The sequence below is a fragment of the Lagopus muta genome, chromosome 4, assembly GCF_023343835.1.
Source record: "Lagopus muta isolate bLagMut1 chromosome 4, bLagMut1 primary, whole genome shotgun sequence".
Classification (NCBI taxonomy): Eukaryota; Metazoa; Chordata; class Aves; order Galliformes; family Phasianidae; genus Lagopus; species Lagopus muta.
The window spans coordinates 50,241,105-50,255,885 of NC_064436.1; the positions used below are offsets into that span (position 1 = coordinate 50,241,105).

General features: G+C 38.7%; 1 protein-coding gene across 1 annotated transcript in view; it reads right to left on the reverse strand.

The window, feature by feature from the left end:
- Positions 1 to 506: 506 nt before the first annotated feature.
- The window catches only part of NWD2 (NACHT and WD repeat domain containing 2), a 50,116-nt gene continuing 35,841 nt past the window's right edge, over positions 507 to 14,781 (reverse strand). The window contains exons 4-7 of the mRNA XM_048942079.1: positions 9,984 to 10,187; positions 8,657 to 8,801; positions 7,751 to 8,340; positions 507 to 6,232 (exon numbers count right to left, since the gene is read on the reverse strand). Coding sequence (XP_048798036.1) covers positions 2,300 to 6,232; positions 7,751 to 8,340; positions 8,657 to 8,801; positions 9,984 to 10,187 — 4,872 coding nt within the window. The 3' untranslated portion in view covers positions 507 to 2,299. The remainder of the gene's footprint in view (positions 6,233 to 7,750; positions 8,341 to 8,656; positions 8,802 to 9,983; positions 10,188 to 14,781) is intronic.

Sequence of the window (14,781 nt, forward strand, 5' to 3'; positions counted from 1 at the left end):
CATTCAGAACAGGAACCTTGGAGGAGTGGATTCCAGAACCACTTGCAGTTCCATAGCTCTGCAGAGGAGGGAGATTTCAAGCACTCCCCACTTGCCAGTTTTTTTTTACTAGATGTGTTACACATATTTTCTGTCTGTTGAGTTGCATACAGACAGCATGTAATCTAGTCATGAGGAGAACCTGAGCACGGTTTGCAAATTTCAGTGGCTTTTTGATGTTTGATTTAGTTAACTCTAATGGGAAAAACACTGGAATTCTCCTTACAACCATAGCTCTTAAATGATCATTAGAATACAGGCTAATGGGAGATGCAAATGTCTGCAGCTATGTCTCTGTGTCCCTAATGCCAGTGTGAAGTTTGCTGTTGTAGAGATGGCCAGTATACACTCTGTAAACCATTAATTTAAAGTCTTGAGATATAGTGTGAGCTGAGACTACAGTACACTAAAATGCATTATCCTACTGGAACTTTCCCTAAAATTAAAACTCTGCAAACACATACAAGTCTGTTTCCTTAGTTTATTAGTACAAACAATGCATACACAAGACTGTATATTGTTTGAAGACTGCAATAGATTTCTAATTTAACAACTCTGTAACAAAATTTAACTAAATTTGACATTTATGAAAATATAAATCTCTGATTCAGTAGGTTTTCCCAACAATACAAAGTTTACATAAAAACATTCAATATGATCTATTAGTTGCAAACAAGTTAGGAAAAATCATTCAAGTCACTTTAATATACTATATTGGCTTGTACATAGAACATTCACACACTACATTAAGTTCCAGCTTAGCATTCGTTTGTTGAAAATCTGTGGCATGAAGTTCTCTTTTTAAAAATAAAATTGTTTTGTTTAAACCATTTGAAAAAATTTTCCTCAGATGTGCCATCTTTAAGAAGGAGGGAAATATCTTCTTATGCTTTCAGATGATATCCAGCATATCTTTCACTTGGACGAAATGGAATTTTTTTTTCTAAACATTTGTCATTATTTCACAATTTCTGCCTTGAAACTGATAAAACTGTACAAAAGGCTCAGAACAGTTCTAAAGCAGAAAGTGAACCTTGTAGGTAAGAAAAAAACATTACAAATTGGAACCATAAAGAACCTTTGGGCAGCATTTGCATTTGGTGGAGAATTAGCACATATACAAGCGGTCCCAGAGTGTTTGGTCATCTGATCTGTGTTTAACATGGGAAAGAACAGAAATGATAGTAAGGCAAATGTTTTTAAGATTAAAACATGGCATATCTGAAAACTTTCTGTTGAGTACTTTGGGAACATAGGAGATACTTTAGACTTTCTTACATCAAAATGGATAGCCATATTTTAACATAAAGAAATTCACATGTTTAATTGTTTATCTGCATTGCCCTTTGTCTTTGAAAAAGTTTTCTTAATGACCTATACTAACATACACTATGACAACATATAACTTCCTCAAACCAAAAACAAAAACCCAACTCTATATTCCTTTTATGATCTAGGTTTAATATCTTTTTTTTTTGTTTATCACAATACAGAAACCTGAAATCCCTGCATGCAGTTAAAAAAAAATAAAATCTTGTAGTCCTTTCATTGAGGTGAACAAGTATTTATCACCTCACACATTGTCACATTTGCAGCTGACCGGTACCTACTCTTTTCAACCCCCAAATCAATCCCAATTTAAAAAAAAAAAAAAAAAAAAAAAAAAGGAGTATTTTTAAAATGATGATGGAATGTATCAAGTGTTCCAGGTTGGCAGGTGACATCTTGTCATTGCACCATCAAGCAAGAAAAATACAGTTTTGCAAGTGGATATAAAGTTGGCTGTTGGCTATAGATTCAGCTCTGACCACTTATAGGCGACTTAGTTTATTATAAACAGTGGTCTGCCTCTTCTTTCTGTTCACATGGAACTTTAGCTCTAGTTAAAGCAGTTTGTCATTTGCAGATAAGATCAGCCAACCTCTGTAATAGCATAACAATTTTGAAAGTATTGCTAGAAATTGTTAATCAAGGCCCTGGTGAAATCTTGTACTGAACCTTGTATTCCGAAATTAAAAAAAAACCCTGCAGCCCATTGCTTAAACATTTGCTTCATGTTCCCTCCCCCCCAATTTTTTTTTTTTTTGTGTGTGTGTGTGTTTTTGTGTTCGTAAGTGTAAGAATATCTGTGAAGGAAAAAATAGCTGGTCTGCCCTCTGCTGTTAATGTCTTCCAAGAAATGCACTGATTTTTACTTGAATTCAGAAGACAAATCGATGCATGAATACTATTACTCAGGTAAACTAGTCAGGACAGATGCTCAGTTGTCAGTAGCAAAACTATGTCCTCTGCAGTCTATGGCTGAGCACACCTTTTCATAGCAATAGTTGTGTTTTTTGGTTGGTGTTGCTTCACTCACCTCAGGCTCTATAACTGTAATGGGGCTATCCCTGGCGAACACTTCAGTTGATTCCCTCCATATGCAGTCTGCAGTCACTTTGAAGCTATAATTGTGACATTTTGGTCTAATCACTTGTGTCGTGTTGTTGAAAATCTGACGGCTGTTTGAAGTAGCAATTTTGATTTTCAGTGCTGCGTCGACTCGATCCACTACAGTGTAAGTGCCTATACTTCCATCATCAAATCCAATAATAATATTTAAATGTCTCTGTGAGAGTGTAAGGAAAGTGGGAGTCTTATAAAGAGAACAGGCACCGATGTTTTTCCCATCCGCTAGCCTCATTACAATTAAACTAGAGATTGCACCATTGTCATCATCTTCATTGAGAAAACAGATGTACACAAGATAGCGGCCGTCACGAGACAGCCTTTGCCTCCAGATAACACCTGGAGCGTGAACCACACGAAGTTTTCCACTGTGTAGATCAAGCACATTAATGTTTTCATCACCACGGGTTATAATTCCTAGCTTGCCGTTTGGGGACATCTCAAAGTCTTCCAAATTTTTCAAGAAATTGGTAGGCAGTTGTACACGTCTGCAGATGACTTCCTCTGTTAAGCTCCAGATGTTCACAGTTTCAGTAGATGTTATAAATACTATAATATCTGGGCAGTCTGGTATCAGTTTGACATCTACAATGCTTGCACCATCATCACAGCAAAACTTCTTGGTTATACTGCCTGTCCAGAGACTCACTGCCAACACTTTATTCTTTGCCATTCCGACCACAAATGTATTTGCAGTTGTTATAAATGCATTGTGTAAGGCAACTAAAATATTGCAAACCCTGTGTCCTGTGGCCAGTCGCCAAACTCTGGATGCATTTTGCTCACAGAGGGAGACTACAAACTGATCATTATGAGTTATCATTAGCTCTGAGATTTTTTGCCCATTAATGCGAAAGATGTTTTCCCCACTAACAGTGTGCCATACATACTGGCTGCATTTATCATCTGATGTAACCATTATTTCTCCAGAAGTGGTCAGCACACAGTTTTCAACAGTACCTTCGTGCTTGAATATAGCTTCAATATATCCAGTGCTGAAGTTCCACTTGTGGACAGAATCTGATCCATCCAACGTGTATATTAATTCACCTCTGGCTGGCAACACCAGCCTTTGGATAGGTTTGCCAGATTTGTCAATATTGGACATAGCAGTTATGATGTCTATATCCCAAATAGAAAGGACACCACTGGTGGATAAAGATAGCAGCATGTTATGATGATTTGATTTAATTAGCCTGACTATAGTTCCTGAGATTTCCTGTAAGCTTGCCATACACTGTCCTGTATCTCTTCTCCAAACGAAAATGGCTGAGGTATTTTCCATTGAAGCAATTATACAGTTGCCATTTTTGGACAACACAGCAGATATAAAGTGCTCATTGTGTTTAGCTCTAAACTTTTCAGCTACCTTCCACACATGAGTGTCAAGGAGCTCAATGCTGAGAGCCTTACAAATTAAAATTGCACTTTGGTCTTCAGAAAGCTCTATGCTGACAACCTCACTGTCATCTCTCCTGCAGTCGAAGTCATCTGTAAGCTGGGGATTTGTGATCTCCTCTGTACTCCAAACAGAGAGGCTGCCTTCACTGTCCACCATCACCATTTCTTGGGCCTTGTCCAGAATGAGAAGGAATTTCACAAATCCACCAGAAAATTCAGAGGTCACGGTGGCCAGCTTTTCTCCACTGCCTAAGTGAAAAATGGTTGTTGTGTTCAGATACTGTCCACAGAAGGCATAAACTCCATCCGGAGAACACTGCACACATGTTACCTCATACCAGCAGTGGAAATGATAGAGAGGCCAGCCATAAAGAAGGTCTATTACAGTGACATCTTTGCTGGCTTCCAGCCACGCGAGTGCATGGTTGACTGATAATGTAAACCCATTTATAAAACTGGAGCCCCCCCCTAATCCACAATGTTTTGACCCCTTAATTTCCATTTCAGATAAAAGACAGGAATTTATGTTATCATATATCAAAAGAGTGTTGTTTGTTGTTGCTACTACAAGATACCTTTCATCACTAGTAAGTTTCATCCCTATGATAACAGATGGAGAGGTTGTAATCTGCCTCAATAGCTGGCGAGTCTCTACATCCCAAGTGCTGATGGAACCATTTTCCAAAGCAGCGATGATTGTACTGGGATTAAAAGTAGGCAGAATTTCAGTGACATGCATGCAGCTGGAGGACAGTGGCAGGCGCTCGGGGCTATAAGTCACATCCATGGAAGAATGCAAGGGGACAATAGAGCAGTACTTGGGCCCGTCCTTGTCGCATTCTAAGAGGAGGTGTCTGAGTTTAGGCAGTGAACTTACTACTGGCAGAAGCCTCTGTTGCAACTCAGCAGAGAGTGAGCCTGGGTATTTTACTACTTTGAACTTGATACTGCGGAGAGTACTGGCCAGGAATTTCAGTTCCTTTTCCTGCGAATAGGTGTAAGCCAGTTCTATGTCTGAAAGTGCTTTATCAAACTGCCCTATTCTAATCATGGTGTACAGCCAGCTGAAGTTCATAATGACTCCATACAGCAGATCATCTGTTCTTCCACATCTTGTCAAGTGATGAATAAGCTCTGTCATTTTTCTATGATTGATAAAAAAGATGTCAGGCTCTAAGGGATTACACTGAAAAACCCATGGCTGATCAGGCGCCTGCCTGTCAAAAGCAATCTGATCCATGCAGTGCTTTTCTTCCTCATTCAAGCCTCTGCTATCACGGGCAGGGCAACTGTTCAAATATTGGTCATTGCTGTAAAAAGGTTTTCTTCGTCCACCTGACCAAACACCAAGAAAATATTCCGCCATGATCGTGTGCATTTCCTGCAAATCTTCTTCATTGTTCAGATACAATTTCTGGGCAATTAGGTGCAAGTGTCTATTTGCCCAAAGAAGAAGGGTAACGTTTTTCACTTGTCGCTCTATTAAGTATCCCTGCAAACCCTCCTTAAGTCTTGCAATGTATACGTAAGGAATTCTCAGTGGGTTACCATCTCGGATGCTCTCACTTACTTCATACATAACACTGTTGTCAAGGGCCAAGATATCTTCCAGTTCCATTTCACTCAGGCCAGATTTGGACATAGTGATGTAACCAAGTGCTCTTGACAGTAGTCGTGATCCACATTTACTTTCCAGTGACCAAAACAGCTGCTCTATGCTTTCATGTACAGTGATACAGAGGGAGGACTCATCCACGTCTTTGTGAGATCTCCAGTTCTTGACCTCTCTGAAGGTTAAGTTCACAAACATGGGCAGTGTACACTTGGAGAATGCTTCATTGACATAGATTTGTTGCCCTGATGTTACTTTTCTTTTAACTCGCAGCAGCTGATGTTTCAGTACTTGGCTACACATCTTTCTGTCCCTTGCAGTCAATTCAATGTAGTTGTCTTCTTCGTGAATAAGGCACCTCAGTTTTTGCAGTATCCCATGCTTGTTTGGCAGTGTTGACAAAATTATCCGTACTGAACGGGGAAGGTGAATGGGAAGCCACCAAAGCTTCCTAGCGTCATCACTATCTGTTAGCTGTTCTAGGGCATCAAATATTATCACCAATGGTCTGTGGAATGAGGACTCATTCAAGAGATTTATGAACAAATCCCGGAGGTCATGAATCTTTTTAGGGTAACTTTGCACGAGGCAACGATAGTTGACTGCTAATTGTTCACAAATGCTTTGAAGTATATTCTTCAGATCTATGCTTGTTTCAGTGGATCCCAAAAATCTTATAATTACCACAGGGTCAGAATCAGGTCCCATTTCTTCTTGCAGCCAGGAATAGGCCTGGAATACAGAGCATTATTTAGTTAGCATCTAAACAAAGCACAGTAAGAGAGTTTATAAACGGTAATAGCCTATATGTAAATAAACATTTCTAAATGTGACTGGTTGAATGTAAATGCTCTCACTAGTAGAGCCTGAGGCTGCTTTTGATTTCTGTGCACTGGATGAAATTTTTATCTTATGTCATTTTCATGGCTAATATCCTAAAACACTAAGGCCCAGATCTATAAGAGGTTTAAATCTACAAGGACCTGAGCAGAATTTAGTCCATAAATCCCAGGGTACTTTTTGCAAAATCTATGTCTCACTTCTAGAAATCTACAGGTAGACTTCCTTAGACACTAAGTGATGTCATCTTTGGCAAGGCAAACCAGTTTGGCACCTAACCTTGTTTAATATTAAATCCCAGCTAAGATTAAACACATACCCTGGCAATTTTGTTAGACAGGGATGGGAACATAGTATTGAACTTTCTCAGCTGGTTATTTTAATTCTTGGGCCAATGACGTACATTCTCTCTCGGTGTGCCTATGGCTCTTTTATGCTGCCACAATGAGTAAACAGGTTAGCTAGCTATAAGCAAGTGAGGAATGTGGCTCTAAATCCTCTCAGTCTGTGAAGGCTAACTAGCTCAGTTCTCTCATCTGCTAATTCTTTCCACTTCACTTGAAGTTATTACAGAATATTTTAAGAAAAAAAAAACATAACCAAAGCCTCTGGGTGAACTTAAGTATTGAAATGAGATTTTGAGCTGCAAATCCCTATTTTTCATAGACAACAAATGTGAATCTATAGGAAGTCACATTTGAGAAAGGTAGGATTTTAAGCATTATTGTTTCTCTGTCTATTTCCTTCTGGTTGATATGGCTGTTTCCCAAGCTACTGTGCCAAATTATCTGGGCAACCTCTAGGGAACTCAAAATTGTGACTTTCACCTAGACTATTAGGCTTAGAGATGCCAGATTGTTTTTTTTTTGTTTTGTTTCATTTTGTTTTTTTTTCTTCTGTGTCTGGTCCTGCGTTGCAGTGTTTCCCCTCATGTCCCTGTAGTACTCAGCTCTGTGGCTGAAGAAGCTTGTCAGACAAAAAAATGTATTTTTGCTGATTATTACAGATAGTTATAGCTAGTGTATCAGACTAATTCTGGAGTAATTTCTGATGAGGATGTTAAACAAGACAGCATACCTTAGAAAAACATGTTGTATTTGTGAATAAGATTAAAAACAGCATATGACGTTTAGATGGTTCTAGGTTCATAGAACGTTAGTGGAACAAAAGGGGAGGAGATCATTCTAAAATACACGTTTTTAACTCTACCTGCCTTTTGAAAGCTCAAATAAGGCTTTTTTAATTCACTTGGGTATATGATATAGGCACGTTGTTATTAAACGGCAGTCCTTTCCTGAACACATATACAATAATATGCTATATGTGAGTTTTATAATCTTTATTTTACTAAGCTGGCCTTTATGCACTAATGATCCTGGCATCACCATTCTATGTAAGGTATTTATTTACCTTCTTTGCCACTTCGGCTAATAAAAGAGTTTTCCCTGTGCATGGTCCTCCGTATATGATAAGAGGGTTAATGTGTCCTATTTTGCTAGGTAGAACATACTTGTGAACTATGTTTAATGCCTCACATCTGTATTCATAAAAAGTGGAGTATGTTTTACATAGTGATGAATGTTGAAGAACTTCATCATACAGCAAGTCTGTCTCGGTGTCGAAATTCTGCTGCACTGTTGCCTGGATTATATCGATCATGTCTTCATAGAACTGTTTACCAAGTCCTTCAATGTAATGATTCTCCACTTCTTGGGAGTACCCCAGTTTCATGTCACAGTGAGTGACAGAGGTGTACACTCTCAGATTGGAGGATGCAACGATGGTAGGAATGAATTCATCCCTGAGCTTGATCAGTTTCTCATGAGCTTCGGGATCTCGTAGAAACTTCCCAGCTGTATGTACCACATCCATGTATTTTCCCATCTCTGGAATTTTAACAAAACGCTCAATGTTGGCAATTTTCCGAATGTAGCAAACACACTTCTTTAGGAAAGCTGGTGTTTGTTTACCCAAGGCAAAGTCAAGTTCATCTTCAATAGCTGAGGATGAAAAGAGAACACAGAGTCTCTGTTATCTTTTCTTTTTAAACTGTTTAGTATCCTGCCCTCTTCCACCCTCTCCCCCCGCCAACATGCAGACACTTTAATGATCACATCTGTTTTCTGTAAGAAGCAGAAAAAGCACAGAAAAAAGTTGCTGGGTACTTTCATAAAGGCTTCAGTCTCAAGCAAGCATAATGAGCATTTTTTTCACCTCAATCATGTGAGAAATGCCAACAGAAATATATTTTCATGTTTGTGGAAAGGTTGGTAGAAAAGACAATAAATGAACATACAGAAATAGCCTGAACTTTACCAGAGGAAAGATATCTCTTTGCTTGGCTGTGTTTCATTTTTCCTTTTTCATACAGCAATTTCACAGCAGTCTTAAAAATCTTCTTTATTTCTTCTGATATATCTTGCCATTTGTTCTCATTCATAGAGTTTGAAGAAGGTTCCATCTTTAAAAAATATCCAGAGTTAAACAATAGGCTATAATACACACATCTAAAACATCAGAAAGTAAAGATCTACTGTTGAAGGTCATAAATAATATGGTAACAGAGAAACACATCTGCTAAAAATAAGTGAACAAGTTCACCTTTTTATACTGTAGATAATCATGATGTATATTCCACTTTAGAATAATAAAAGTTATCTACTTTTGAATATTTTCTGAATTCCTCCTGTAGGCAGCTGATGAAATGTTCTTCAAGAATAAGACCTTTGTCTGTAAAGTGTTTTGAGGTGCAAGCCTGAAATAATGATATTACAGAAGCAGTAATATTTCTAAAAACTACCTTTCCTATTAATGACAAGTATTAATAATAATAATTAAAGCTTGGATTTCAAAATTGAAAATGAGTTTCCTAGTACCTAATTTTAAGAACTTCATATTTGAAAAAATATGGGATTTTATCTGACATTACTTTAGTCCATACATTGCTATAGTAACAGTGATCTTAGTGCCACTGGTGAGGGCCTGTGAGATAAATTCATTAATCCCTTTAGAGGTATCTGTCAGATTCTGTTTCTGTAACACAGCTGGCAGTTGCTGCTGTGTTACTGTAGGTGACATGTTCAAGGGGTGCCTTGTTTTCCTGGAAGAAGGAGAGTACAACAGGAAAAAGAGTGGCCCTGAGGTCAGTGTTCCTTAACAACTTTCTTGACATGTTCAGAACAGTTTGTCTTTTATTACTTTCACTGAGTTTATGTGACGTAACCCCGTGTTAGCTTTAAGTTACAAACATTCTTTGGTAACTCCTGTGTCTCACTAGCTTGAAGAAAGGTTAGAACATTTAATAACAAATAAAAGTTGAGCATTATTCTAAAGGATATTGCAGTAAATATGCAATATATAGCTAAATAATACTGAATTCGACCCACTAAACATTTCTGTGCTAATGTTTTTTAATGTGGGAGGGTAGAATCGAGCCCTGGGTAACACATAATTTTTATTGTCACCAATTAACGACAAATGCATGTTTTAAAAATTATAATTAATGGTGTTGGAAAATCTTCCATTAGAATGCAGTTATTCTGCCGAGGTGGGAGGGATTGCATTAGGCACTTGTGTCACTCACTCTTGCAGAACTTTTTCCCCTGACAGAGAGGAATTTTTGAAGGAGGTGAATGCGACTTACTGTATTCTGGAAGCTCTTCAGCATTTCAGATTTCGGCCTGAGGTAATATGCTGGCGGCACTGCGTTCTCATCTCTGCAGTACCACTCTTCTATAATTCTGGTCTCTAGCTTGGCCTCCACAGCAGCATCCAGGATCATTTCAAATTCAGCTGACTCCACTTCCCCTGGGATGCGGATGTTCCCATACTTCTCTCCCAGTAGGCCCTGTGTATTGGCGGGAAATAGGGCTTACATTTTTCTCCTTAGTGACGTGAACACCCTCCACAGGATGTGAATTTCCTAAACATCAGTACTGTAATAGTTTCACAACTTTGAAATTAACAGAAAGGGAAACACACACAATGTAAGATGAATTATATTGAGATTATTGTGTTGAGCTCCATTCCACTATGATCACCTGGCAGATTTTCAAGCAGATACACTAACCTTCTTTACATTAACTGCTAATAAAAATACAAGGGCACAACAATACAAACCCTCACATGAGGTTGGGTTCATCTCACATGAACATTATTAAAAATGCAGCTTCTTCTAGAAATACCAAGATTGATGTTGAAGAACCCCCAGTTACTTTGCTGTCTTGTATTCCCATGCTGCAAAAAAATGTTCACTCTCTTTGCCTCAGCAGCTGTCCAGGGAATGCACAGTGGAGAAAGGTGAAATAGTTTTGACCAATACCAAAACCCACTTTATTACTTAAGTGCATGTATTTGGTATAAATGTAAAGATTTGTGGAAGTCAGTTCACAGATAGTGTTACCTTCAAAACTGAAGCGTAAAATATTGGTTATAATGCCATGAATACATTCTCTAAAACTTAGTTTTGCAGTTTTCTGTGTATAAATATTAAATAAACAAAAGGGTTGAGAAAAACTTTTTGGAAGATAAAGCTGTAGGACATTTCTGCATTCTTTCTGCAAAATTGTGGCATATTTTTGACCCTGTGATTTATTCTGCATTCAAATGTTGGCCCACAGCAGTCTGTGAGAATTCTCACTTTGTTTAAAATATAATTTCATTTTTTATTTCTTTTGTCATTTAAATACATTCAGTAAAGATTCTGAATTAATAAAAAGAAACACTTAATGTGGAGAGGAACCAACAGTATCAGCATCTTGATTTGAATCAGAAAGGTCTCTTAGCAAAGTGATGACAATGCAAATAAAGTACTACCCTAAAAATGTAAATGACCTTGTTGGTAAATAATAAAAATCTAAATAATCGTTATTTTTAAACCACTCATCATAATGAGAAACTGTTCTAAACTTTTTCAGCTGCAACTAAATCCTGCAGATCAATAACTGATTATGATGCAGCTTCACTGATTTTAGAAGTGTGATGCTGCTGACAGCCTTCTCTGAATCCAGCTATGTTGGCAGAAGGTACTCAAGCAGCTCAGCCTGCTAGTTGCTGTAGCCTCTGATCAGAGACATCAGAGCACTTAATGCAAACACTTCCTAACCTGTTTCAGACAAAATGTGACCACAGCCATATTTTCTAACCTGACTGACTTTTGCCTGGGGCAGAGTAGGGAGAGCACACGTGAAGTGCAGTGCTAGCTCTAATGGCAAATGGTTGGCCTGACAGCCCTGTAATTCTGGAATTCTGAAGCTGCAGAGGTTAAACATAGTATAATGTTATTTTCTTCTTATCACATGAGGTTAATTGCTCTATAGTGCCATACTTGTACATTCACAGTGATGTAGAAATCTCATAAATTTCTCTTAGTGAATCTTTGCTATGCAGATTTTTAAATTACCTTAAATAGCAATTAATGAGGCTATACTTTTTCTAAATTTAAGTTCAATGGAATGTCCAAGCAAAGCTCAATAGTTGGGCCATTCATTAGCAGTATTAAATACAGATAAGTATTCTTATCTGTTATTGCAACAGACATTATATAAGCAATCCTTTATTAGAGATCATCTTCCCAACCACTTGAGCAAAAAATAATGGAAGGGAATTTCAACATGAACAGAATAGAAAAATAGAATCCTTAGAGTTGGAAGGGATCTTTAAAGGTCATGTTGTTCAGCTCCTCTGCAATGAACAAGGACATCTTCGATCAGGTTGTTCAGATCCTGATCCAGCCTGGCCTTGAAATTCTGCAGGGATGGGGCATCCACCACATGCTGGGCAACCTGTTCCTGTACCTTACCACCCTCACTGTAAAAGACTTTTTCCTTATGTCCAAATGAAAACATTTCTCCTTGTTCTATCACCACATGCCCTGCTAGAGAGTCTGTCCCCTTCTTTCTTGTGGCTCTGCTTTAGACAGTGGCTCCCTGGAGCCTTCCCTTCTCCAGGCTGAACAGCCCCAGCTCTCTCATCCTGTCCTTGCAAGGGAGGTGCTCCATCCCTTGGATCATTTTTGTGGTCCTTTGGATACACTCCAACAGGTCCGTGTCTCTCCTGTACTGAGGACTGCTCATGTGGACACAGTACTCCAGGTGAGGCCTCACCAGCACAGAGTAGGGGGCAGGATCAAATCCCTCACCCTGCTGGCCATGGTTCTTTTGATGCAACCCAGGATATGGTTGGCTTTCTGGTCTGCAAGGGCACATTGCTGACTCATGCCCAGCTTAACATCCACCAGTACCCTCAAGTCCTATAATATTAGAATCACTGTAGATGATTTTGTCATGTGCTTTTAAATAAAATGGAGGCCTATGCAAACATTATTTGAAAGACATTACATTTTCTAATTGAATGGTCTTCTGTAATTGTGCTTGCTGCATGACTGGAAATCACAGGTGGGATTTTCATAGAAGTCCTTCATGAGCTGCATGAATTAGTCACACTCAGAGCACACCTCTGAAGCTTTGCATTCTACTGAGAGAATGATGAGCGTGCCAAGCTCCTGGGGAACAGTTCTTCCCTTAAGCATATTTTGCTAGATGTATAGTATGCTTTTCACCAAAAGTGATCAGTGGTTAAAAACAAACAAACAAAAACATAACTAAGACTACGTGTGTTTGCTGGAATCTTAACAAAATTTTTTTGTTATGTTACATGATAGCCTTTGAATTGATGCATTGCATGCACAGGCTATGAGAACAGCATCTTCCATTCTTGCATATGGGAGTAGCTTGGAAGGCTTGGAAGTATCTCATTCTAGGCAGTTTCCAAGGAAAAGACATCTGCTCTCTACTTTTCTGGATTTATAATCTGTTAGTACAAATATATTGTGCCAGGGTTCCACAAAAACATCCAAAACTTTAGATACCTAAACTTAGAATGGCACATGTTCCTCCAGGGACTTCAGTGTCCAAGATGCAACTACGCTAGAGGCAGGCAGCAGCCTCTGGAAGTGTCTGTCCCTCTCTCATTATTCACTATACATTTAAGTAGGAAAACCAGAACAACAGAATTTAAAGAAAATAAAGTTTCTCACAATCTTCATGTTTCATCACGCTAAATGAAAATAAGAATATTGCTATTTATGTTCTTTATGAAAAATAACAGAACACTCTGCTAATAACCTAAAACTTCAATTTGCGATAACGACATTGGGACAATTTGATGATTATTACAGGAAATTATTTTTTAAAAGCAAGCGTGATGTTTACACTATATTCAGTACTAGGAAACATTGTTATATGCAGACTTGTGAATCTAAATTTCCTACCCAATAAGTCATTTTCGTTTAATTGTAAAATAACAAATTAAAAATTCATTAGATTGAAGATGATTGAACTGTTTAAAGCCACCAGACTGGTAAATGTATAAAACCCTCAGGAACTAATTGTATCAGAGAGAACTTCATAGAATTGACAACAGAACAACCTCAGCAGTAGTCTTGTTAGCTTTGTTGTGCCTGAGGCTGAAGTTAAAGGAAAATTATTAGAGGCAAACTAAAGAATTACTGTTTAAGTCCATATGGAAAATATTTTCCTTCTACTCTGGGTGTGGGAAGATATTAAAATTGTAGATACAATCACAATAATGACCAGAAGGAGAAAACTAACAAGATTTGAATTCTTGCCAACAGAGAAAGCTGCAGGTTCATTGAAAATACAGATATGTAGCTGGTGAATGACCAGATCCAACGATCTTCTGCTGGGCTTCATGGAATCATAGAATGGCTTACGTTGTAGGGGATCTTAAAGATCATTTAGTTTCAACCCTCTATCGTGGGCAGTGTTGCCAGCCACTAGATCAGGCTGCCCAGGATCCCATCCAACCTAGCCTTGAATGTCTCCAGGAATTGGGCATCCACAACCTCTCTGGGCCGCTTGTTCCAGCACCTCACCAATCTCTGTAAAAATTTTCTTCCTAACATGTAACCTGAATCTACCCTCTTTTAGGTTAAAGCCAAGCCTCCTTGTCCTATCACTATCAAACTGTGTAAAACGTTGATCCTTGTCTGGCTTGTAAGTTCTCTTCAAGTACTGCAAGACCACAATGAGATCTCCCTAGAGATCTTCTCCAAGGTAAACAAGCCCAACTACCTCAAACTTCCTTTACAGGAAAGGTGCTCCATCCCTGTGATCTTCTTTGAAGCCCTCCTCTAAACCCTTTCCAATAGCTTTACATCATTCTTGTACTGGGGGCCCCAGGCTTGGACACAGTATTCCAAAGGGGGCCTTGCAAGGGCATAGTAGAGTGGGACAATCACCTCCCTCTCCCTGATGGCCATTCCTCTTCTGGTGCAGCCCAGGATACTATTGGCCTTCTGGTCTGGAAGAGCATGCCGCTGTCTCATGTCCAGCTTTTTGACCATCAGGATTCCCAGTACCTTCTCCACAAGACTGCCCTCAATGAATTCTTCACCTAGTCTGTACTCATATCTGGGATTG